This window comes from Amphiprion ocellaris, chromosome 7, assembly GCF_022539595.1.
Source record: "Amphiprion ocellaris isolate individual 3 ecotype Okinawa chromosome 7, ASM2253959v1, whole genome shotgun sequence".
Lineage (NCBI taxonomy): Eukaryota > Metazoa > Chordata > Actinopteri > Pomacentridae > Amphiprion > Amphiprion ocellaris.
In genome coordinates, this window is record NC_072772.1 from 3,176,554 (window position 1) to 3,202,688 (window position 26,135).

A 26,135-nucleotide genomic window follows, 5' to 3' on the forward strand; every position below is an offset into this window, starting at 1 on the left:
TATGACGTTCATACTCTGCGACATGCCGGAGAAGAAGCAGCAGGCGTTTGAGCAGTTACAGTTGTACATCAGCATGTTGTTGTTTAATGAGTGAAATTGTGGACCATAATTTAATTTTTACACGTAGCTTTAAAGAAGTCGACTGTGTTTGTAGCCACGTACTTTTACTTAAGTCTCTGGTCTACAAATCCACAAATACAGCTGGTAGCTAAGTAGCGTTAGCCACTCGTTCTAAGCCATCGTCCTGTTCTTAACCGCTGCTGGTTAACGGAGATTCTGACTGCGGTTTGGTTTTGGTTGTTTCTAAGTATGAGTTATGGATATAGCGGTGGAGGAGGAAGAAGGGGAAGAAGAGGAGGTCGTGGGTACAGAGATGGCAGCAGAGAGAGATGGGACAGAGGAGGTGGAGGAGGTTCGAGAGGACACAGCTCTGACTTTGACCAGGACCGAGACGGAGGTGGCCAAAGGACCCGTCCTCCTCCACACTTGAAGGGTCGTGAGATCGGTCTGTGGTACGCAAGATACGGAGCCGTGAGGAGGAAACAGGCTGACCGGAGATCGGTATGAATTGTGTATGGGTGCATACTCTTGCACAGTGTGATGTGAAGTCTTTTGGAAGCAGATATCAGGGTCTTCAGTACAGAAATGAGGTTAACCATCATTAGGTCTGTCCCCTGAACTCAAGTGACAACTACAGTGTGTGCAGAATCAGTTGATTTAATTGTGCACCCTGATCTGTGGGCTAAAATCCTGCAGACGGTGAGCCACCCAGGTCTTCACACATCTTGTCTCTTGATGAATTTAGTGAAGAGTTACCTAAACATTAGACACACTTAGAGTGTTACTTTTTACAGTTCTGCTCATAAAACTGTATTAATTTTGGTGATGCTATCAAATATGTTCAGACATAGTAACCTGTCTTCCATGTAAACAAAATTAGAGAATCTGCATTTATTGGTTTAGAATAGGAATACTAAGGTAAAAGAATTAGTTTCAACCTGCAAAGTAAATAAGTGTTATTTTCATAGCACATTTTGAAAGTGAATTTAGACGTATACTATTGATACGTGAATTTCACCGTGTCAAGGTATACTATTGGGATCCAGTGGAATTTTTCTGTGGCATAAAGTTGGGCTAATTGATTTGGGAAAAAATCCAGTTGTGGTTTTTCTGACCGCTATTGTGATTATGATTTGATGTACAATATATTTGTTTAGAGTCCAGCTTTATTTCATGTATTAGGGCTGCAACTAATCATTATATTTCTTGTTGATGAATCTACCAATATTTTTTTCAGTTAAGTGATTAGTTTCTTTGGCCAATAAAATGTCAGAACATGCTGAAAAATGCTGATCTGTGTTTATAAACCTCAAAATGACATCCTCAACAGTCTTGAGTAATCAGACATTTTCCTTAAAAAGATACTCACATCGATTCTCTAAATAGTTGCTGTTTATTTCTGAATTCGCAGGCAGTCAATGAAGTGCTTGATTCTTGCAGCTCTCCTAGAAAATGGCCTCATCAGTCACTCTTTCCTTGAATGTTAGTTTTTCAGTTCTGCTCATAAATCTTTATTCATTTTGATGATGCTGTTAGAGATGTTCTTTATTTCTGGTGAAGTAATTTGTCGCCCTGATAAAACGCAATGGGTTTTGGTGGAACTTTTCAATGCTGTATACTTGGGATGAACAATAAGAGGAAGATGTCTAATTGCAATTTTTCTGACAGATGTTGGTGATTACGATTTTAGTTGTGACATAATTTTTTAAAGGCAAGCTTCAGTTCAGTGTTCAATGTGTAAAAGAAAACAAGTGATGGAGCATTACCACATGAGATACCATCAAAAGTGCAAGTGTTGAACAAGGACAATGGCATGAATTTCTAAAACCAGTTATACAGAAATGGAAACTTTGTGTCAAACATGCCACTTAACTTATATACTAAACTGCAGCCTTTGCAATTTGCTAATTGTATTGTTTCAAATTGCAATTTGAACCTAATTAGTTGTCCAGACCTTCCACCCCTAGTGTACCATAAAGTTGCAAGGTTTAGTTACTGCAAGGTCATGGCTAAACTTTGCTTTTTCCATTTGTGTGTGCAGCGTGCAGTGGTCCAGATGGATGAGGCTCGAGAGCAGCACATTACCAAGCTGCTTAACTCGGTCCAGAATGACCAGCCTGGTCTGGACAGAGACAGGAGGGATAGTAAAGCCTCTACGTCTGACAACTGGCAGACAGCTGCCAATAAAAGTGGTCATTGGTAAGAACAGCTTGCAAAGCTTTTGCATTTGCACCTTGCCCAGTGTAGTTTCTTGGTTGTGATGGAGAAAATGGGAAAGCTACTGACGGCATGATTCTAATTACCATGTTTATGATCATTAGTTACTTTGATGGGGATATGCCTGAAGAGGAGAAAGTCAAAACTGAGGAAGAAGAAGAAGAAGTTAGTTCAGGCCAGAAGAAATCACAATGGTAACTTTGCATAAAAATGAGATGCAAGTCAATAAACATAATTTTCTCCAAAAATACAGTTTAGTACTTATGGATGCTCCAGGTAATCCACTATATTATGTGGTCATTTAATGTGTTTATTCAGTTACTTCTCTGCAGCAGCAGCTAAAGATGAGCCTCCGGACACGTGGGATGAAGATGATCAGGAAGAAGAGGAGAAAGAGAAACCGATAAGGAAAGACAAGGATTTGGAGTACTTATTTCAGGAAGTAGTTAGAGATAGGTCACTGGATAATGACTTGAAGAGAGATCTGCAGAGCAAGTCCTCAGATACAAAGTACAGAGAAATGCTGGTGAGTGTTTTGATTAGTGGAAAGCTTGACATATACAGTAGCAGCTTTTTAAAGAAGCGACATGGTTGCGTTTCCCTCACAATTAGTTGTTGAAATTATGTTATATGCCTATAAATGTCAACTTGACTAGTGCGCTAGACAGCTGTTGTTGAATTGATATTTTTATATATTACAGCAAACAAATAATTGGAGACAATTCAGTGTAGTGCTTCTGAGTTAATAAATAATAATTTAATTTGCAAGAATTTGTTGCTATGTTGGTTACTCTGGGATTTACAGGTTAATGGATATTTCTTTTTACACATCAGATTTAAAAAAAAAAACATCACAGAATAACTTGCATAATATGTGTGCCAATTATTGTGAAATATTATTTAAAATCCTTTACAGACCATGTTATTCTGTCACACTGTCTCACTGTTGTCATGTTTATTATTCGACTGAGTGAACATTGCAAAAATTACAGTTACTGTTAAGCCATTATGCAGAATCAGTAATCTACTGTGCTTAACTGAATTAAGCAGATTTTTGGATGTGCAAAAACTGTACCTGAAATCAAATTATAAGAAAAGAGAGCAACTGCTTGTGATTTTATTGATTTTATCTGGTGTTTGTCCTGTTTTCTTTTTTGTCTTTAGAAATTCAGGGAAAAACTACCATCCTACAGCAAAAAAGAGGCAAGTTTGTGATTTCATATGCTTCTCCTCATGAACCACACCATTTGTCCTAAAACTAAATTTGTGCCTATTTTCTGAAAACTTTCATTCTTATCATTTGCTGCCACCCTCATCCTACTCGTTGTCTCCTATTCCTTCCTCTTATTCTCTCTCACCTCCATCTGCAGGAGCTCGTCGAGCTGATCAACTCTAACCGTGTTCTAGTGGTGAGTGGGGAGACCGGGTGTGGAAAGACCACTCAAGTCACTCAGTTCATCCTCGATGACTATATCAACAGAGGCATGGGTTCATTATGCCGTGTGGTCTGCACACAGCCTCGTCGCATCAGTGCTATCTCGGTATGTAGTCTGCTGGCCTGACTGTGTTATACATTGTTGTGTACCTACTGATGTGGTTGCTAAGGTCTGTGATACTGTGTGTACGTATATTATCTGCATCAGCACATACATCTTTTGTCTGTTTTTCACAACTCTGACTACCTGTGCAACTGCAGCACACCTGAGTGCTGTTAGCACTTAGGGAGGAGGAGGGTATTTAGGGAGGCAGGAGAGAGCAGCAGTCAGAGCAGAGATTTGAGCACCACAAAGCCATATGTCCTCCCCACACAAACGCGTGAGGGGTTTTTGTTTGTGTTTGTAAATTTTTCTTTTGTGATTAACATTGAGTTCTTTCTTTTCAGGTACTTGGTTCATTCCCTCCCCATGCATGTTGAGATTGCTGGGTTTTGTTGTTTTAGTTTGGCTGTAGTTGCTGGTAGTCCTATTTTCGCTGTTTTTCTTTTGTAGCAGTTATTTGTGTTTAGGTAGTTTAATACGGGGTGGTGACTGGTCCGAGAGCCCATTGCAGGGTCAGCCATGTTCACCAGCCCTCTTGTGTTTCTTTTGGCCAGCAGCTACAGCCCTTTTACTTTCACCATTATTCCTACCTTGGTTAGTTGAGTTATTTGTAAATAAAGTTGGGTTTTCCCCTTTCTCACCTTACCCGCCGTGTCTGTCCAGTTCAGATGTTGCGGGTCTCTTTGTTTGTTTGAGCCTTGTTAATTTTAAAGAGGCTGTAACATATACGTTTGTATGTGTCTGGGCTTTATTTCAGGTAGCAGAGCGTGTAGCAGCAGAGAGAGCAGAAAGTGTAGGAAATGGAAATTCTTGTGGTTACCAAATCCGCCTGCAGAGGTAAGGAGGTCTTTTCAGACATCTGCTGATGCATAAAATGTTAGTACTCCATGTTTAATTACCACACAGCAATCAGTTTAGTGGTTAAGGGACCAAAAGAAATGCCTTGAGTTAAAAATCTGATTCCACCATCAGGGATGTTACAACTGACTTGGTGGAGAGTAGTGTCACAATTGTTTGGGTTTGTGGGAAGGTTGTTGCAGCTGGCACAGAAACCATTTCATTTCCTTCCCTAATTTTGTCTTTCTTAGTCTGGTTTGCAGTCTGGACTTTGTGTTTACAAGGCTGTAAAAAAAAAAAAAAAAACTGCGCCTTTGTGGTTTAGAATACAGTCGGTAAGAAGTCGGCTGGTGTTTTCAGGCTCAGACAGATTTGGAGAAACAGTGATTTTGTTGCAGTTAACAGTTTTATCAGGGTCCTAATAAATGCTTATGGTATAGCTAAATTGCATGTGAATAGTTTAAATACTAAGATTAATGGACACAGATGTTCCATGTGACATGTAGCTTGTGTTTTTTTGATATGTTATTTTTATACATACACATTAATACTGGTTTATTATAAACTGTGTATGCCTGATCTATATTACTGTGGAGCCTGTATGTGATTGTGTTGTCAGAAGGACTTTCTTAACGCAAGGGCTAGAATAGGATGTGCAATAATAGATGGGCAAAGTATGGGGACAAAAGTATTTAGTTGTATGCAGACTGAGCGAGTAGAGAGCTTTAGGAGATCAATGGGTTCAACAATCTGAAATGAATTATATACAATAGAATATGGAGTAAGTGGGAGAATGAGACACATGCAGTTAGAGAGAAGAAAAATAAGCAAGTCAGGCATAATATTCAGGGAGACGGATGAAGGGGATTAGAAGCAGAAAGATGGGCAAAAAAATGATTACTGTCAAAGAAATGAGACAGATAACAAGGTGCTAGAATGAATTTTAGACAACATTTCATGTTCTCTAAATCTTTCCATGGGGTGTTGTTTTTTCCTTGAGTTGCTTTTGCTTCAAGTTGCCGTAGTTATGATTCATAGCTAGTCTCAAAAGAGAAAAAACAATTACTAAAGCAATGTTTTGCATCAAAGAACTTAAATAAATTCTAGAGAATTTGGAAAGGAGCTTTGTTCATACACTCGTGCTGTTGCTTCCCGCCATTACTATCATTGATTAGACTATGGGTGTCTCAGTGGGTTTATGCAAAAGCTGCTTTGTTAAACTACTAATGATGCACCAGCTCCCCCCACATAGCAGCTAAAAAACTGAGTACAAATTGGCCAGCATGAATCTAATCTTTGCCATCTTCAGCTTTATTTGCAGGGAACCAGGGTATTAATATTCACAGTTCAGTAAATGCAGACAGTAAGTGAATTAGTGGGCTTTATTTTTTGAAGGGTTGTTATAATGAACACAAGAAAGAGAATTCTTTAGAGTAAAATAAATTAATCTTATTCATAATCACAGACTGTGTATGAAAGATGTAGCCACTATTGGTTTGTGAATGACCATTATGAAGCCTCAAGTTTAGAATTTGGCCCTCACCAACGCAGATGTAACAAGCAAGGGTGGACCTGACTGAGAACACTTCACATGGCCATACAGTAGCGGCATTTTAATCACAAGGTAGACACGCCCTAAAGCATACCCTGCTCTATCGTCTATTTTAACCTAAGTGCGACCATAATTTAAAAAATTGGCATCATGCTGCATTGAATGAGGTTTGAAACTGGAAATTGAGACTAGGGCTACAGCTATCGATTATTTTACCAATCGAGTATGCTATCCATTTTTTTCTGGTGATTAATCGAGTAACTGGATTCTGTGCTAGGCGTGCACGTTACAGCATCAAAACCAACAGGAGTGCAACAGAAGTAACTGTCCCGACTGAAGATGGGCAGACATCTGCGGTGTATTGTACATATATAGTATAGTACAGGGGTATTTAACCCTTCATGGGGCAAGTGATCATATTTGATCATTTCCACACACATTAAATATCTGCCTCTCAGTGAGGTCCAGAAGCATGTGGTTTTCACCGAGCCAGTCTTCGAAGCTCACTCTACACTACAGAACACGGCATTGTGGCATTTGACCAATCGGCAGAGGCCTGAAACGTATCAAACTTTCTCTTTTCTCCGAAGTTGGAAAAAGACAGACTTGCGGCTCAGTCCTCTTCCATATTTTCAGTTGAAATGTCAAAAGTAACCGTGATTAGTTGACGAAACTCACACAATTTACACTTGAATAGTTGTGCTAAATGATGACATATACATTTCTTGGAATGTTTTTTTTTTTTTTTTTTAACACCACTAGCAGGCAAGGAACCATATATCGTAACTTCACTGACGTTGAATTTCAACATGAAAATTAAAAAACTTGAAAAATGTCTAATATCCTCCAATAACACTCTAGGGTTGAATGTGTGTGTGTTTTATGGTCCTTGACCCACTTTGATTTGGTCATAAATTTAAGTGATTTCCTTCATTCTGAGACAGTGTAAGACCTATGTGCACTTACATGTAATATCATGTTTGAATACATGACGTTTAATAACTTTATTGTTCAGCTGTCTGTTAGAAGTAATCAACTGCATTGATCAGTAAAATAAATACACTTAACAAATACGTTTAACAGTTTTCTACCAGCATTCCTGTCTCACATCATTTCCAGTCGCAGCTTTTTATTGTCATAAATTTTTATATTCCTCATTGTTCTCCATGAAAACAACCTGTTTGCCATCATTTCATTTTGTGCGGGAAAGGAGTCAAATGAAGCGTTAAATGCTCCTGTTTGTGTGGACGAGCTTAAAGATGAAAGTCTGAGTTAACAAAGTTGAAGACCACCTTCAGACTTGTTAACTCTGACTGAGGTATGTCAAACTGCCTCTGTAGTTCGGCCTCTGATCTACAAAAGCTGCACTGATTAAAACAGACACGTCTCGTCAAATTTAAAATCACCTTATAATTTATTGAGTATCGGTCTGGGTCCATATAGGATGAAGTCTGGGTCTGGACTCGGACCGCGGTCCACCAGTTAGTGACCTGGGGTCTTGTATATACCGGATTAAATGAAGTCTCAATTCAGAGAATTTTGCCTTGAGGAATTTTAGTTATTGAATAACTCCAGGAATCGTTTCAGCCCTAAATGAGATCATGAACTCAATGGAAAATGTTTACTGAGGTAAAGAAATTGAATGAGAAATTTGTACATTTCCTCATAGACTTCAGTGCAATCAGACATTCTTTTTTTTTTTTTTTTTTTTTTTGCAACCAGCGGTGTTGCCCTTTGCTGTGTATTAGAAACGATGCAGGTTTAAGGCACAATGGCTTTTCAGACCCTGGAACTACGCCAGTCTTTTATATACAGTCTATTTTCACCATGTACTTTCTCAGCAGTGAAATTCCAAACTGTCTTAAGTTGGCAGATTTAATGGAGAACTTATTTGCATTCGCATTTGGAGAGCATGACCTCATGGTAGCCTCTTTCTGCTTCCTCAACACTGACTGAATTTCACAATTATTGTAGTGTTATCGACTACTCACAAGTGCTGTGCTGAATGGATACCTAATTACACCTTTTATTCTGTTCTGAGCTAAAAGAGCCTAATAAAATTACTGGCCACAGTCAAGTTAGTTACTGAAAATGGTACCTCTGTAGATATGTAAGGTTGAGTTACCAACTAAGTAAAGCAGGCAGGCCCTGAAAGCTCTGACTGCAGAGTGTTTGTGAACAATCATATAACCACACAGCAAACCTGTCAGTGGATATTATTGCAGTTTAGAAATCAGTATGTGGTGCTGTGCAGACAGTGTCAGGAGTGTTAACAGAGGCCCAGCAGCTCCTATTTGTCCTGAGGCAACTCAGGGCCTGGCCCCTGGCAAGCTGGTCCTTCAGTAGCTCACTGGAATTTTTTAAATCCGCTGTTTGTGGTAAAATGGAATGCTGGTATCACTATACTTTGTCATTTATATGTTTTACCTTTTAGAGGATTTGTATGCATGTTGTAGTTATCTATATTAATTGCTATTGGTAATCTGGAATATTTAGTAATCTATTTAGTCCACTGTTTGTTTTACCTCTTTGGTAATTTTCACTGTTGATTTTTTTAAAATGCTTTGTCATTTTGCTCTGGACTTTGTACTTCATACACAATTTATTTCAGTGTTGTTTCTCCTGAGATTAGTCTCGGCTCTTTTTGAAATATCACTCATGCATCAATTATACAACAATGCCTTTAATGAGCTTCAGTTGTCAGTGATGCATTCTTCAGATGTCATGTGAAAGGCAGTTTATACTTTTTTAATAAATGAGAATCCATTCTATGCTTCATTGAATAAACTTTTGTCACTGGCTAATACTTTGGCAAACTATGATCTCAAGCTAGTGTGCACACAAGTACGGGTTATAGTCATTACATTACTTATTAGTTAGCAGCTTCAGTATCAGCAGTATTTCATAGCAACATAAGTCTCGGCTTTATGTGCTTTTTCATGTACAGGCAGAGAAGATATTGCTTCTATAAAAAATGTTTGAATGCAGGGAAATTATCAGTGAATCCCACTTTGTACTCATCTTACTTTGTGTCATTTCAGAAATGTAAAGTCTGTTTTTCTACATTTTTCTCTCCTCCTATTTCACAGCCGGTTACCACGGAGACAAGGTTCAGTCCTGTACTGTACAACAGGCATTATTCTTCAGTGGCTTCGCTCAGATCCGTGAGTCTGCTCCCATATCTGCTTTCTTACCCTCATCACTTCTTCTCAGGGCATTTCTTCTCTGCTTTCCCTGTCCGTTGCAGCTGCCCTTCCTTTGTGTCACTCTGTTGTGTCCCAATTGATTTGTGGTTGACTCTACTGTCTGAGGAAGATTCATTTGTATGAGTGGCCATTCTCATAGGCAGAAAATCAAGACACATACGCACACATACACAGCTTCTGTTGACTCATCCCTGCATGTTCATCCTTGCATTCTGAATGTCTTCAGAAAAAAAAAAGCCACAGACTAAGTGAGAGTGCCAGCTTTGCCTTGTTGTCTTGCTTCCATGGTCTTTCAGAATTGGCACGACTCCAGTGAGTCATTTTAGGACTACAGTTGTCTGACAAAATGCTTCAACTTTTTTGGCATTCAGGAAATTGGCACAGCAACTAGCATACAAGTTGAGAGTCTGTTTGGACACTTTTTTTTTTTAAAGGGCTTTGTAAATATCTTAGATGACATTTGTAGGAGCAGAGAGAAAAAGCAGTTTATGCCAAATATTCAAATCATTCAAATTTCTGGCAAATCTCTCCAGACAGAAACAGGTAGCAGCAGTTTGGACCAAGTAATGTAAAATAAATGTACACTTACATTTCAAGGTTTAGGAATTATACATCAAAACTTGTGAACAAAAGAAACTATTTGGCAAACAGAACTAAAAACCTGGTCTTCTTTGCATAGGTAGGAAGTAGTTAAAACAGCCCCTTCACCTAAAGTCAACCACAACCTTGAACTGTTTTTTGTTATGTTCTTGTCAGATTGTTGTCCAGTGTGAGTCACCTGGTGTTGGATGAAATCCATGAGAGGAACCTGCAGTCAGATGTTTTGCTCATCATTGTAAAGGACTTACTCAAACAACGGGATGACCTCAAGATCATCCTCATGAGTGCCACGCTCAACGCAGAGAAGTTTTCCAAATATTTTGGTATGCAATCAGCAAAATATTGTTCAGCAAAAGGGTTGTGGTGAAGAGGATTTGAATCTTCCCAATTTGCTCTTGTCTCCATCTCATCTTCCCCGTAGACAACTGTCCAATGATCCACATCCCTGGTTTGACGTTCCCAGTGGAGGAATTCCTGCTTGAGGATATAATAGAAATGACCAGGTAGAATGACAGAGCACCAAAACACACATGTACAAAGACAGTCACACCCCAAACGTGTACTGACACAAATACAAATGGTCTCACAGCATCACTTTAGTTTTAGTGGGGTCTTATAGTAAGAGGTTGACGTCTCTCTGCCAGGTATCGCCCCCAGAATCAGGACCGTCGCCCTTCATGGAAGAGAGGCTTTTGGCAGGGACGCCACTCCAGACCTGAGAAGGAGGAGAAAGAGGCTGAATACAAGGAGAGCTGGCCTTGTTATGCACGCACACTGAAGGGCAGGTGAGTTGGTAAGAATCGCAGGGTAGTTAAATTGGCAGAGTAGCTGCCAGGTTGATAAATGTGTTGTTTAGGTGGGAAATGGGAGGATTTGGCTTTGTGACATTCATAGTTTTAAATAAATACAACCCTTTTCTTTTTGAATTTCAACTTCAAGTTGAGCCCTGCGTGTATCAAGACTGAATACAGAGTGTTCTAGTTTTTTCTTTTGATTGGAGAAGTGTTTACAGAAAAGGAAGAGTGCTTTGAAACACCTGACTGTCTGATAGATGTCTTGTGTAAACACTGATTCATACATCTGCATTTAAAAGTGGTACCTGCACCATAGGCAGCTGCAAGGTCTCTTAAAGTATGAAGGAAGGTGTTTTATTTACACGGTCTTCTTTGAAAACTGTGACTGCAAATGACTTGCTTTTACCACCTCTGAAAGTGTGGTGCAGTTTTGCCTCTTGTAACTACTTCTACATTTTTTAGGAGCCCACTTGAGATGTCATGCTCTTCTCAACAGACATTTCTCTTCATTTAGCACTGCTGTTTGGAATGCAGTCTCTTTCCTTTACTGCCGTTATTATTGCTCAGTCTTACTGAGTAAACACAAGACAATGTAAACTTGATTGTGTCTGCTGTGGTGTAGCTGTAGAAAGTGTGTTGAACTCCAACATTGCCTGAATACCCAGATGATGAACTGTACATTAATGAATGTGCTCTCTGTATGCTCTCTGTATGCAAAGTAAGCTCTTGATGCTTAAGCATTATTTAGGTTCAAGTGGTACAAGAATGTCACGCTGTGACTTTAAAAAAAAAAAGAAACATTGTTGGTTGGTTCTGCTTTCTTAGCATGATTTATATGAATGTTGTTAGAGCTTCGTGTCATATATTTTGATATTCATGCTGACATGCCTTGCTAAATTCATTTTCGTTTGAAAAATAAATAAAAAAATCACATATAGAAAAAATATTTGTGACCTTCTGTGCACTACATCCTATCCAGCAAGTAAACAAATGTAAATTTGGTTTGCTCGGAACGCTCAGTACCTCTGCAAAATAATGTCAGTTTATGTTTAACACACACAAAAAAGGTTTCAACAGAAAACACCTCGGCCGATCAGCCAACAACATTAAATCCACCTGCTGAATATTGTTTAGGGCCAAAAACAGCCTTGTACTGCCAAAATAGCTCTGACCTGACAACCCATAGTAGCAGGACCTTTGGGGTGTTATGTGATGTTTGGCAGCTGAATATTGGCAGCAGATCCTTTTGGTTTTGTAGGATGGAGGATGGAGCTTCCATGTACCAGGGTTGTTCTAGGACTCGATTAGACTGAGATCTGGGGAGTTTGGAGTCTGCATCAACACTAGGTTCTTTGTTGTGTTGCTTGAGCCATTCCTGGACAATTTTTGTGTTGTGAGGGACATTGTCTTGCTAGAGAAGGCTGTTGCTGTCAGGGAGTGCTGTTGATGTGGTAAAGGGGTCAGCTTTGTCAGCAGCAATTTTTAGATAGGTGGTACATGCCAAAGTAACAACCACATAACTACCGAGACCCAACATTTCCCAGCAGAACATTACATTGCAACAAGATGATCAATGTTGTACACTTCACCTGTCAGTGCTTCTATGTTATAGCAGGTCAGTGTATTTATCAAATTTTCATTCTTATTAATTTTCAACAGACAAAAACAACTCAAGGACTATAATAGTCTTTGAATTGTTCAACACTACACAGATGTCTTGAGTCTGACATCATTATCACCTCTCCGCCGTTATTTCAAGGGTAACATTTAGGGAGGAGAATTTACGTGTTTGAAAACTTTTATGTCTGTGACAGAGTAATTTGCAGCAGTTCAAACCCCAGCATTCCAACTAGGATGCCTATTTTTCAAGGAAAAAAAGAGCAAAACATTTATTGTTACAAGTATTTCAAGTATAGGGCAAAACTGTGTAGCATTACCATTTTTGTACAAAATACAGATTCAGTGTCATACAGCACTTCATAGATACATTAATTACACAACATGTGGAGAAAAGGTTAGCAAATGTCTTCAAATACATAAAATTCACTGTTGTTGCAGCTCAAGCAACAAGTAAAGCAACAGCAGGAACAGCTTTTTAATGGTGGGAGATGGTGGGTATTTATTGATTTTGTATTCTTCATCTTTTACAGATACTCTGACAACACCATCGAGGCACTGGAGACGTTAGACGGTGATGACAAAATTGATCTGGAGCTGATCCTGGCACTGATCCGTTATATTGTGCTCAATGAAGAGGTAAGTGTAGCCCTGTGTCTCTCTTGTCAGTGCAACCAACTGAGATTGTCAAAGTTTTCTGTCTTAAATTAGTTTTTTGATAAATATGTGCTGTAGGTAAAAGCGGCATCACAGGTAACCTGGTTTGTGCCACTGGAACTGGTCTCAAAGATTTTATGATTTATGTTCTTGGACATGAGAATCTTAAAATTGTCATCACAGACATAGAGAGCGAGGGAAGATGGTTTGAGATTGAATACGATTAAGCTGACAAAAGGAGAGAATTACAGTACATTCCTAGGTAGAGCAGATGGAAGGAACAGGAGGGCCAGCTTCCAAACACAGAGTGACATTAGATCAGAGGAAATAACACTCACCCTGGCACCAGATCTGTGCTAATGAGTGATTGAACAGATGCTCTCTCACTGCACATCCATTCCCCTTTTTCTTCTTAAGTTTCCTCATTTCTGTCATTTCACTGCTTATTCCAGTCTATGGACATGTTAACTACAATGTCAACTAACTCAAATAAAAGATCAAAGTGTCCTTTTTTTGTGATTGTTGACATGATTTTTAGTTTTTGCAGGATATTTCTTGTATTTTTCTGCCAGTTCTAGTCACGTTGACCAGTGTTAACATTTGCGACCTGCACGATAGAGCACAATATCACATACAATACTGACCAGTGCAGCCTGTTGTCACTGTTAAGAGGAAAATGCTCAGGATGAGAACAAGTTGGTAAATTTAAGTGCTAGAAGTGAAGGGAGGAAAGTAAAATTGACACATTTGCTCTCACTGTGCAATTCCAAGTCAAATGGAACTAAGTTTTACTTATTTATAATAGTTTGTGGGTGCGTTTGTGAAAAATGTATACAAGAAAGGAGGAGAGGGAAAAAGTCAGGCCTGGAATGTGGAGTGACTAATGCAGATGGACAGAATAATTATCCTTTCCCATATGAAGCTGTATCTCCATCAGTCACGGCCACACTGAGCCAGTGGACCAGCTGATTTGCCGTGTCATTGTCAAACGGCTGAGAGGGAACTGGCTGATTCGCCACGACAGCGTTGTGAACCGAGGATATGGGCTGTCTGCCAGGCGTTCGACTGTGATGATTGGTTATGGGGCAGGGGTCTGTGATTAGACACCTAGGGGGTTGACATGTAGGCATTCATTAACGCCTGCTGGGTGCTGCTCTGACTGTGCGTGGGTTGTTGTGTACATTACCAAATAGTAGGCCAACACTACAGAGCTTACTGTACTGTTACTTAATTTTCAGTTAGAATTAATCAGAGCCTCCCTCTGTACTACATGTGTGTAATGATGCATTTCTATCAAGTTGTAACAAGGCACACCGTCAGCATCTCTCTCCTCTTCTCACTTTCACACATACACATGCATAAACATTAACACACACATATGCAGTCCCAAGTAGTTGAGCACTGGTAATAATAATTAGCTTTAATTAAAAAGCAGGGGTGCTCAGGGGCCAGAGCCTACTTTCTATCTCTGAACTTCGTCTCTCCTTCATGTCTCTCAGGAAATACATATGGGTTCTTTTTAAAGAGTGGATTCTTTTTTATCAGCTTAATTGTATCCTGAGAATAATTATTTTTAAATTTAGGTCTTTTATACGAGGAGATGGTTCCCAGAACCTTTGCCCTGGTGTCTGTAATTTAGAGCTTCCCAAGCTATTATTTGTCTAGGGTAGATATCTTGCTTCTGTAACAACATTATTGAGGATAAATTTACCGTATTTATCTCTGTCCTTTCCAGCCTGGTGCACAAAGCATTGTGTTTAGATGCTGTCATGGGTTGCTTTGTACCAACTTAACTGCATGTGTATCTGTCATAAAGTGGAGCCTTCATGTTGGTGTCAGCTGTTTTTCACATGAAAATCAAGTTTTTGTATTTTATCATGTCCGTATGGTGTTTTTTTTTTATGCTAGAAGACATATTGTGAGCAAAGTAAGCAGTCAAAGCCGAGTGAGTGAGCATTTCCACCTTTCAGCTGTAGTGTACCAACACCTGCGTCAAAAATACAGATTCAGACTTTCTGGGTTTTATATGTAACAAACCTAATGGACCAACCCTGTGGGTGTGAGTGCCACTTCTCATTCTTCTCTTTCAGATTTGTCTTTTGGTTCAAACATTTCTTCCTGAATTACTCCAATATTACAACTTGCCATTGGGGTGCAGAGAGAGGGGAGGGTGAATGCTAATTCAACAGGAGACAGCTGTGTAGAATTATGTTTAAGGAATTTTAAGGCATAAATGGAATGTTGTCATGGGAAAAACAAGCTTCTGAATGTCACTTTGGTTCACAGACATGAATTCTTGAGGCTTAAAGGTTTCTTTACCTTATTTTGCCATTGCACTATTACTGGCATTAATGGTTTTGTTGTCGGGGACACCAAATGTTCAATAAGTGATCAATACAGCTGTAACTAACGATCTTGATTAATTTATTCCTTGTTTGGTCAATAAAATGTCAAAAATTCTGAAAATGTCAATCAGGGTTTCCTGAAGTCTAAGATGATATCCTCAGGCATTTTGTTTTGCTTGTAACACAAAGAGATTTAATTTACTGTTTTGTCAGATCTCAATAAACCAGCAAACACCAAATTTTAGAAGGCTGGATTCCAAGAAGTTTGGCTTTATTTTGTTTTAAAGAATTACTCAGATTTGTCAAATACCAGAATAGTTGACAACTGATTGATTAATCCCTGAATCATTGCAGCTGTAATGTGAATCTAAACAGCTGAATGTGCAGAGATTTGCTCACATTGGAATACCAACAAATCTGTTATTCTGCTGCTGTTTTCTCAGTAAGTCAGCATTTGTGTGTGTCTCCCAAGTGGCTAAGTGCTTTTCTTTTTTCTTTTTTTTTCTTTGCTGCTGTGAGAGAATCAGAGCATCCTTCTGCTAATGTGAAGTAGAGGCTGCCCTGTAGTGGAAAGATGTTACTGTCATAATGATGTAGGCTGAAATGCCAAGGCCTATTGTATGGCTGCATGTGGAGGTTGGGAGCTCAGGGCAAGCTATCTCCGTCTGGCTCAGTTCCTCTGAGGACATGGACACCTCGTTCACTTGGCTCAGTTGTGGTGTAATGCTTGTTTGTTTCTGTTGGCAGTTTGTTTCTTGCTGTGTTTTTTTTCCCACTGAAGCCCTGCTGTTTTTTTCTATCTTTCGGCTATGTTCACAGTACTGTGTCATGTCTTTGTCAGGAAGGAGCAATCTTGGTCTTCCTGCCTGGCTGGGACAACATCAGCAGTCTCAATGACCTGCTTATGGCTCAGCAGATGTTTAGATCAGGTACCCACACGGCAATATACATCCAGGATATGTCACATCAAAGTGTATACCAGTGAGATTTGCATAGAGTGTACCATGATATTATCATGCAGAATGATGTATGTGTGAATGTTGTTCCGCTGAACGGGCAGAGTTTCTTTGTGCTCACCATAAATCTGAGTATAAGAAGAGTACATATACAAGTCCAAAAATGTGCTGAGGTTAATTGATCATTCTAGATTTGCCCCTAAGTGTGAGTGCGAGTGTGACTGTTTGTCCTGTTTTAAGTTAATGTGTTGTTTTTAAGTTAATCATGTTTTTCACTGTGAAGCACTTTGGTCACCCTTTGGGCTGTTGTAAAGGGCTATAGAAATAAGCTTTGATTGATTGATTGATTGATTGATTGATTGATTGATTGATTGATTGATTGATTGATTGATTGATTGATTGAATGATTTACGTTCAAGCATGAAAATTTGGATATCAATTCTGGACAAATATACAACTTGCAAAAATTTGCAGAGCTAAAATAATTAATCTGTTAGTTGTTTCACAGAAAGCTTTTTGAGTTTTAGGAAATTATAAGAGCAATATTCACCATTTAAGTCACTTTATAGACCTAGCAGTTAGTCAAAAGATCGAGAAAATGTTCTGCAGGATTGTTGTTCTAGAAATGTGTGCAAATCTAAACTTTTTCAGTGTTCATTTGTGTGTGGTAATGTCCCTGTGGATCCTTTTTTTAGAATGAATTGTAAGCATTTGTTTTGAAATCATTTCTGGCCTTGACTCTCCCACACACACACACACACACACACACACACACACACACACACACACACACACAAACATACCTATGGTAGATAAATTATTTTTTTTAATTCCGTGACTATGAAATGTATTTCGTCAGAGATTTAGCTTAGATGGCAGAACACGGGATTTTTTTTTTTTTTTTTTTTATCTGTTGGTTAGTTAAATACTCTGTCAAGGTGAAGTCAGTTTACTGTGTATATAAAATAACCAGTATTAACCATAGTTAAATTTCTCATGTTTTTACCAGGATATTCAGGATTATGTAAGATGTAACATAAAATATATGTGTGTATTCTCAAGTGCTAGCACTTCTTATATTATCTTATATTGATGACTGGTGCTTTGTTTAAGTTTTTGTTTTGTGTCCTGTTGTGTTTCAGACCGGTTTGTTATCATCCCTTTGCACTCCCTCATGCCAACCGTTAATCAGACACAGGTCAGCATTCTTCTGTTTCTGTATTTGTCTGTTTGTCCGACTGTCTCTGTGTTTGCCGGTTGTCCTGCTTTATTCCCTTTTCAATACCAGAGAAGTCGAGTCTCATCTTTCTCTCTCTCTATCTCTCTCACTCACTTCTCCCAGGTATTCAAAAGGCCTCCTCCTGGAGTTCGAAAGATTGTGATTGCTACCAATATAGCTGAGACCAGGTGTGTGTGTATTTGTATGTGCATGTTGATTAGCTCGTCTGGCCTTTGTACTTGCTGCTTATTTTTGGCAGTTGTTTTTCTGACAGGTTTAGAAGAAAAGGACATTTTGTCATATTCAGTCATCTATATATGTGTTATTTTTTGTCTACAAGTGTCATGCTGTGGGTCTCATGTCATTAATGGAAACAGTGGATTTGGAGCTAATTAGCATACATTTCTAGGATAGATTACAAATACTGTCATATTAGGCTTGGATGGAAAACCCTCTGACAGGCAGTTTGTTAATGCATTCACAGAGCCTGGCACTCGCACTAACTTGAGTAAATTGAGAAGCTGCTTCCCTTCTGCACTCCCCTCGCATCACTCTGCTAAATATAAACCTACCAAAGGGCTAAATTTTATTTTTTACTTCTGAATGATTGCGTGTGTCTAAGAGTCTTATCCAAGCATTCTTGACAGACTGCTTTGAAGTGGGATTTTTTCTGTATTATTTGATCTTACTTCTATTATTTCCCTTCTCTCCCTCTCTGTCTCTCCACTCTTCCTCACAGCATCACCATAGATGACGTTGTTTATGTGATAGATGGAGGCAAGATTAAGGAGACCAACTTCGACACCAACAACAACATCAGCACCATGACAGCCGAGTGGGTTAGCTTGGCCAATGCCAAACAGAGGAAAGGACGCGCTGGCAGGTGTGTGTGTGTGTTTGTTTGCACACCGGGTTACTTGTAGATATATTTATAATGAGGGCATAAGTTATGCGAGTGCCTCTGGGTATGCAATACTAATCTCAAAGAATTCTGTTTCCATCCATTTGTCATCTGAGCTATCCGTCAGTCTTCCCCATCAGCCCACTCCTTCCTGCTCCCCCATCTGTAAACACTGAGAAAGAAAGTGTAGTCACTCCCAGGTTGTTTCCAGTCTGTGACTCGAGACGTCTGTTCTGTTAGATAGCTCTGACATCAAAGTGCACCAAGGCCCAATTAGCAGGAGCTGCTTACTGTGTGCAGTTTCATCCCACTGATTTTAAATTAAACCCTTGTCACAGCACTGATATAACATGTGACCTTTTCCTCCTCTCTCTCCAACTCTCTTCTTCTTGACATATATCCAGAGTGTGTCCAGGGAAGTGCTATCATCTGTACAATGGTCTCAGGGCCAGCCTGCTCGATGCCTATCAATTACCTGAAATTATGAGGACACCGCTGGAGGAGCTCTGCTTGCAGATCAAGGTTGTGGATGTGGGGAGGAAGAGTGAGACAGACTGACAGAGAGAGATAAATAGGTGTTGGCTTGGGAGTTGAGATGAGGACAAGATTGTTCTGAATGAGGTTTGTAAGTGCAGGGAGGGAATGAGGACAGTGCTGCTGTTTTTGGTCTTGTGTTGAATTACAGCCTCTAATGAGAACTAGGGATGAGCATCCTGGGCTGACTCATGCCCCTTGCTCTCCAACTCTTTCTCTCTCTTTTCGCCAACAATATAATCACTCCTCTTCTGGAACCTCATTCTCTTACATGAACAGATGCCTCTCCTTTGGTTGCTCTCTATGTTTTCCCCTCCTCTCTTTTTCTTTCTCTTTTTAAATCTTCATTCTCCACTCAGACATATTTTAACCAGTGCTAATGGAACATTAAGCCAAAGTTCACTCAGATCTAGTGTTTGCCCTGATTGTTCTCACCAGTGGCTTTATTGGTTTGTGCGTTTCAGTGTGCGTCTTCCACTAGCTCTTTTGAATGCATCTGAGTATGTGTATAATGTGTTTTTTGCAGCTAGTGGATGAGAGGCGGACTAATGCATCAAACTGTCCTTAAAGTGAGAGAAACACTGACAACATGCTAACCCTGAGCGGACTCTCTAATGCGCACTCAAACATCACCCTATTAGTCAAACATAGAATTGTGGTTGCTTCCTTACTCTGCAGCTTACCACAGATAGATGTTTAGTGTATTCAAAAGTCTCTTTCCAATGTGGAAGTGAATATCCATTTAGTAAATGTGCATATTCACAGAATAAGCTCTTATCATCACAATTATTTTATGGCCAGCATTTAGAGAAGTATGCTAATGTGGTTAACTCTTAATGTTAACCAGCATTGTTGGTTGTTCTATCACATGCATCCTGTCACGCTTTGTACATTGTACTTGTAGTAACAAGACACACATTAAACTAATTGCAGCAAATTTTACTATATTTGTGCATCACCCACAGTTTAGTGTTGGCCACAAATGACAAGCACTTAGATAATGTGAAGCAAAAGTTGAGTTAAAATTCTGACATGTTTTTGCTGATCAAAGTTTAATGTGATGTACGTTGTCTAGATTCTGAAGCTCGGGTCTATAGGTCGATTCCTGGAGAAAGCCTTGGACCCTCCCACTGAAAAGGCTGTCAACCTAGCCATCAAGAACCTCACAGACCTGGTACGAATGAGTGAAGATCCTTCAAAAAGTCTTGACGATTTATTTATAAGGCTGCAACTAGTGATTGAGTAATCTACCAATCACTTTATTCAATCACTTTAAGTGTTTGCTCTATAAGATGTCAGAAAATGGTATAAAATACTTGCCTAAAACCCAGGTTTATCCCTTCCAATGATCTGTTTTGTTCAGTCAATTGTCCAGAACCTAAAAATAATTGACTTGTTATTGCTTAAGACTGAGAAAAGCATCAGATCGACATAACCGAGAGGATAAAACTTGAAAACGTTAAGTATATTTAATAAGTACGTACAAAAAACAATTAGGTATTAATTTTCTGCTAATCACCCAGTTAATTAAGTAAAAAATTGTTTCACCTTTAAATAATTGGTTCTAATAATGTCTGTAGTGGCAGTAACAAAAGTATAATAGCGCTTTGGGACACACCAGCATTTTGAAAGAGAGAAGTGCTTTCAAGGTGCCCCGTCTTATTTGTATTATCCACAAATCTGCTAGTAACAGAGAGGTTGCTTTGTAGCTTATCATCCAGTGAAGGAGGCCGATGGGGAAAAAGGGGGCCAAAAGAGAAATTAGTACTTATAACAAGGGTTAGAAAGATTTACGCAAACAACATTTTGTGCTAACTAGGTTAAAACACAATGAATATCAATAGAGGTAGGAAGCAGCACTTGCATTTGTCAATAAAACTTAAAGGAGTGGCTCCTGAAAGCTTTACAAAGTCTTAATTATTACAGCAAGCAAGGCATATAAACTACACTCTGGTCTTCTGGGAGAGCCTTCCCTTTGTTGTGGTATTAATCACTTCAATTTGCACACTTAAACTAATTAATGCCCTTGAATTGCCAAATCATTTCCTTTTTTGTGGATATGGTTAAAAAGACATTATGCTGAGCTGTAGATGACTAAAGATAAGTGCTTTTCTGCTGGATATTGTGACTATGTTGTGTTAGAACGCCCTGGACCGAGCAGAGAATCTGACAGCACTGGGTTTCCACCTGGCTCGTCTGCCTGTGGAGCCTCACATTGGTAAACTCATCCTGTTTGGAGCTCTGTTGGGCTGCCTCCACCCCGTGCTCACCATCGCTGCTTCACTCAGCTTCAAAGACCCTTTCTTCATACCCCTGGTAAGGTTCTGAGTTCACGGACAATTAAGCTTCTGTCCGCAGCGACACATACTTCAGAACGTTGCTGCTCTCTACACTTTGACTTTCTTAATTGCATTGAAAGCTTTGAATAACCTTTCTTTAATGCATCTATACCTCTCAGGGCAAAGAGAAGATGGCAGACATGAGGAGAAAGGTCCTGTCTAGAAACTCTAAGAGTGACCACCTCACTATTGTTAATGCCTTCCAGGTAAAAAGTGCCACATCATCTGTCACACCTGATTTTTCTTTTATCGCTGTTTGCTGCATCCTGCCTTAATTTATCATGCATTAATATGGCCAGGGCTGGGAGGAAGCTAAGCAGCGAGGTGCCAGGTATGAGAGGGAGTACTGCTGGGACAACTTCCTATCTGCCAACACACTCCAGGTGAGTCTGGTTGCTGAGCTCTACTTTTAGCCTTAAACAAATAAAGGTGGTCCATGACTATATTTTGACTTCTATCTTGCCATCTAAGAATATCTTTTTAGAAGTAATTTGTTCTTTTGTAATTTAGATGCTACACAACATGAAGGGCCAGTTTGCTGAACATCTCATGCATGCAGGTTTCGTCAGCAGCAGGGATCCCAAAGACCCCAAATCCAACGTCAACTCGGGTAACTAAAAGGAAGTTTTGTGTTCATTCCTATGAATCTGTTAACCAGGCTGTGGAGCAGTATAAAATATGATGTTGGGCATTTTTCCATCCTCTAACTGTCTTTCTCTCAACAGACAATGAGAAATTAATCAAGGCGGTGATAGTCGCCGGTCTGTACCCGAAAGTGGCCATGATCAGACCATCTCACAGCAAAAAGAGGCCAGGGTGAGTCTGCTAATCCAAGGAGAGAGATGAGCTATGACAGACAGCAAAGGGCTGCACAGCACAAGATAGAGAAGTGCACAATCATTCTTATTGATCTTTAGATGGAAAAATAGCCTTCACACTACAATATCTCATCAAACCTCTCAGGTAAGAGTTCAGTAAGGGTCCTGTGATGGTTATCTGAGACTGCGCAGAGAAGATGTCGGGAAAATTGTCAAAAACAGAGCCACTTTTGCAGCTTGAGATCAATGCAGTCATGAAATTGCCCCAAGGCAGCTGTCATATGCATTGGCTGTGACCTGTGTGCAAAAGACAGATGCACACAACAGGGGCACAGACTCTCTTTCTCTCAAAACAGGGCTGTCACTTTGTTTGTCTGTCTCAGTGACAGCTTTAGAACCAGGTTCACAGTGATTTTCCTGGGGTCATTTAAACGGCATAAGTAATTCTCAGCACTTGCAACAGCAAGGTAGTTGTAAATTTTCTTGTTTGCACCACAGCTCTGCAGTTTTTAATGAATTCGTTGCTCGATTAAGCACTTGTTTGCGGTGTTGCTAAGCTGGACTGCTGTCTGGTACAAGCAGCTTGTTCCCTGCGGTGGTCGTCGTCTGGCCGACACGCAGGAGTTTGGAACATGGTGATACTTTCAGCATTCTACGTGTGTTTCTCAGCCTCAACTTTCTGAGACATTTTTTTTGTGCAAAATTTATTCTGGTGCTGGTGACAATTGGGCAGACAATATGTGAATGGAAACACACACACACACACACACACACACACACACACACACACACACACACACACACACACACACATATTAGGCATTCACAGATTAAAAAAAAAAAGTGGACACCTATTTTGTGAAGAACATACAATATAATGCTGAAATTTGATGGAAACCTCTGAAAAGCATTTAAATATTCTGAAAGAGTACCATTATACCAATGCAGCACTGTCACACTCACATCTGACAGTTACAACCAATAAAAATCACTGTAGCAAAAAAAAGTTTTCTTCTGTTTCAAGTCAAACCTATATTAACCACCGAATGACTCGAATGACTTAGCTAACTTTCTTATTAACAATCCCAGATTCTAGTGATTTGAAATAATATTTATTTTTATCATTGATTCATTTATTCTTTTTCAATAATGGTTCATCTATGAAATGCCCATCACAAGGTTTCTAGAATTAGAGATGTCAAAAGATGAAAGCTAATGACTGTAATTTTGTTCAGTGAATCACTAAAGGATTCATTCATTATCAAAACTGTAATTTGATCACTATATTCTCAGCAGATTCTTTTCATAAAACTTTCTTGTAATGGCTGGAGGTGTAATAGTTTCCATTTCCACTTTCATCTGTGATAAAAGCTTCCCCTTTGTGTTCTCTTGTCACTTGAGAAAAAAATGTTAATAAGAAATGTGCTTTTTGTTTTTTTTTTATGAATTGCTCTGAATGTGATATTTCCATTATTCCTAACCAACACACATACACTCTCTACCATCTTATCGTTCTCAGGGTTAAGGTTTACACCCAGGCTGATGGAAAAGTGTGTATCCACCCAAAATCTGTCAACGCTGAGGAGACGGAGTTCAACTATACGTGGCTTATTTACCACCTCAAGATGAGAACGAGCAGTGTGAGTAAGCGAGGGGACTGGGGTGTGTGTTATCAGTGTTTCAAACTGCTGTATGGATATTGCAAGTTTTTACGTCTGAGTGCGTGTTGCTGCGTGCCTTTTTGATTTTGCGTGTCTCCCTCTGAAGAGTGCATGTGAGTGGAAAGACGGACCAGTGGTTAAAGGTTGGCAGCGGTGCCACACCAGCTTTGCACTTAATGAATATTTGATTAAAACACAGCCTTTCAACTTGCTCTCAAAGGCTCTTCTGCTTCAAAGCTTCCAGACACAATGTAAAAGGTGGTGGGGTTGGATGGGGATGGGGTGGGGGCAAAATGGTCAATGCAGTTTCCTGACTGCCGCCCTTTATTTTCTTCTTTTTTTGCGCCTCTTCACCCTCCCATTCTCCTCTCCCTTCCATCTATCTGTCTTTGTTCTTTCTGTGCTGTCTGTTTTTGTGACTGTTTCCATTCTGCAGAAAAACACCTTTCATGTTCTCTCTGTTTGCTGCCTTTGCTTCTCACTTTGCTGCCTTTGTCTTCAGGAAGAAAAGTGTTTTGCTGTATTTTACTGTCATTATTGCCACCAATGTTATTTTCCTCGTTGCATGTGAGGGATTTTGTGTACAGTGCTGAGCATTTGTGTCTTTAAAAGTAAGGTATTTTGAGAGTGTGAGATTGTCAAGGTCATTTGTTTACTGAGAGAAGGAAGCGGAAGAGCAGGGCCGTAGAAAGAATAAAAGAAATGAAAGTGAGGGATGACGTTAAACTTTATCTTTTCTGACGCACTTGCCCCTGGTGGTCCATTACATTACACATTCATGGAGTAAATGCAGTTGTCCCTGCTCTCTCCTTGCTTTTTACCTTGTTTTCTCCTCTACCCATGTCCTCCACCTTTCTCTACCTCTCTCCAAGGTAGAGAAAGGTGGAGGGTGTGGGTTAATTTCCAACATTTCCGCCTGTTGCCTTCAAAGCTGAAATAGGTTTTGTTTGACCTCAGTCTGCTGCTTATGCAGTCTCTGTGGCTTTTGACCTTATAGACAAGTAGGTTTTGTGAGTCTGTGCATAAATATGAGTACATTACATCTCATCTATTTCCTGGCTTGTGAAAAGTATGTTAAGGAAAAACTGTTTTGTTTTGGGGTTTTTTTCATTTTGGGTATCAATCGTCAAACCACTCTCCATAAAGAGCTGTCAGTTAAACGAAGAGAAGAAAAATGGATGGGGATGAGTGTAACACATTAGCAAGATTCACAGATGGGGCAAGATGACATTTCTCCTAACACTGGAGGCACAAGCACATTTCAAACTCACACAGCCTCTCCTCACTAATGGGACACTTTCAGCCCACACCACAGAATAGCTGTCGGGCACGGTGTGTCACAATGATGCCGCTCCCTGTCACTGAATGTGTTAACGTGTTTGTTGTAATACTCCTGTTGTTGTGTGTCAACGACATCTCTCTGTCCCCCCTCAGATCTTCCTGTATGATTGTACCGAGGTGTCCCCATTCTCACTGCTGTTCTTTGGAGGAGACATCACCATCCAGAAGGACGAAGACCAGGACACCATCGCAGTGGACCAGTGGATCGTCTTCAGATCTCCAGCTCGCATCGCTCACCTTGTTAAGGTAAATGACGCACACACATTGACGAATTTGCCTTGATTGTTTTTTTTTTTACTGACCTTTCTTCTCCTGTTTGTTCCCCAGAGTTTAAAGAACGAGCTGGATTCGCTGCTGCAGGAGAAAATCCGTAATCCAGCTCCTGTGGACTGGCAGAACCGCCAGTCTAAAGACTGTGCTGTGATCACAGCCATCATAGACCTCATCACTACCCAGGAGAAGCCCACAGGCGGCAGTAAGGGCTATGGCAGGACGTGGGCGTCTGCCCCAAGAGGACAACACATTTACTTCAATGACGATGATGATGATGATGATGATTAGGGGTGGCTATGAAGAGAAGAGCCACTGTAATGACTGGCTGCATCTTTGGACACAGGGGTTAGTTAGAGTATTTATAATATACCACTGGCCTCCTTAATGGTTCTGCTTGGTTGAAGTTTTAGTGCTCTCTGGCTGCTCTTGAAGGCCAAACACAGGAGGCCAGTGCACTGAAAAACACCGTGCACTTGAATGATTACCATTATTCTTCTTTTGCCTGTTAGGTTTAATATTTTGCAAGGACCAATTCATCTTTGAATATACTCAGTAACTGCTTGGCTTAGTTTGTACATTTTTGATTTGGATTAGTCTGTTGTTGAGCAATGCCGGTTAATGGCCTGTGCAATAAAGAAGATATACCATCACCTCACTTAGCTTCATATGC

General features: G+C 39.8%; 1 protein-coding gene across 1 annotated transcript; it reads left to right on the plus strand.

Moving 5' to 3' along the window:
• Positions 1–26,115, plus strand: dhx36 (DEAH (Asp-Glu-Ala-His) box polypeptide 36). The gene is made up of 26 exons (XM_023297802.3): positions 1–561; positions 2,102–2,259; positions 2,382–2,471; positions 2,596–2,803; positions 3,442–3,480; positions 3,648–3,818; positions 4,573–4,652; positions 9,294–9,368; positions 10,167–10,333; positions 10,432–10,513; positions 10,655–10,795; positions 12,955–13,060; positions 16,265–16,352; positions 17,522–17,577; positions 17,722–17,786; positions 18,338–18,481; positions 18,904–19,021; positions 20,109–20,207; positions 21,176–21,349; positions 21,492–21,578; positions 21,672–21,755; positions 21,883–21,982; positions 22,098–22,188; positions 23,710–23,830; positions 25,286–25,438; positions 25,520–26,115. The coding sequence occupies exons 1-26, from the start codon at positions 310–312 to the stop codon at positions 25,751–25,753; spliced, it is 3,183 nt and encodes a 1,060-aa protein (XP_023153570.2). The 5' UTR covers positions 1–309; the 3' UTR covers positions 25,754–26,115.
• The last annotated feature ends 20 nt before the right edge of the window (positions 26,116–26,135 follow it).

What these genes read in the sequence shown, in the direction of transcription:
- dhx36 (XM_023297802.3), top strand. Translation starts at nt 310, where the DNA reads ATGAGTTATGGATATAGCGGTGGAGGAGGAAGAAGGGGAAGAAGAGGA. An exon ending in GCACGCACACTGAAGGGCAG is followed by an intron (nt 10,796 to 12,954) that starts GTGAGTTGGTAA and finishes CATCTTTTACAG; the next exon opens with ATACTCTGACAACACCATCG. An exon ending in CAACCGTTAATCAGACACAG is followed by an intron (nt 17,578 to 17,721) that starts GTCAGCATTCTT and finishes CACTTCTCCCAG; the next exon opens with GTATTCAAAAGGCCTCCTCC.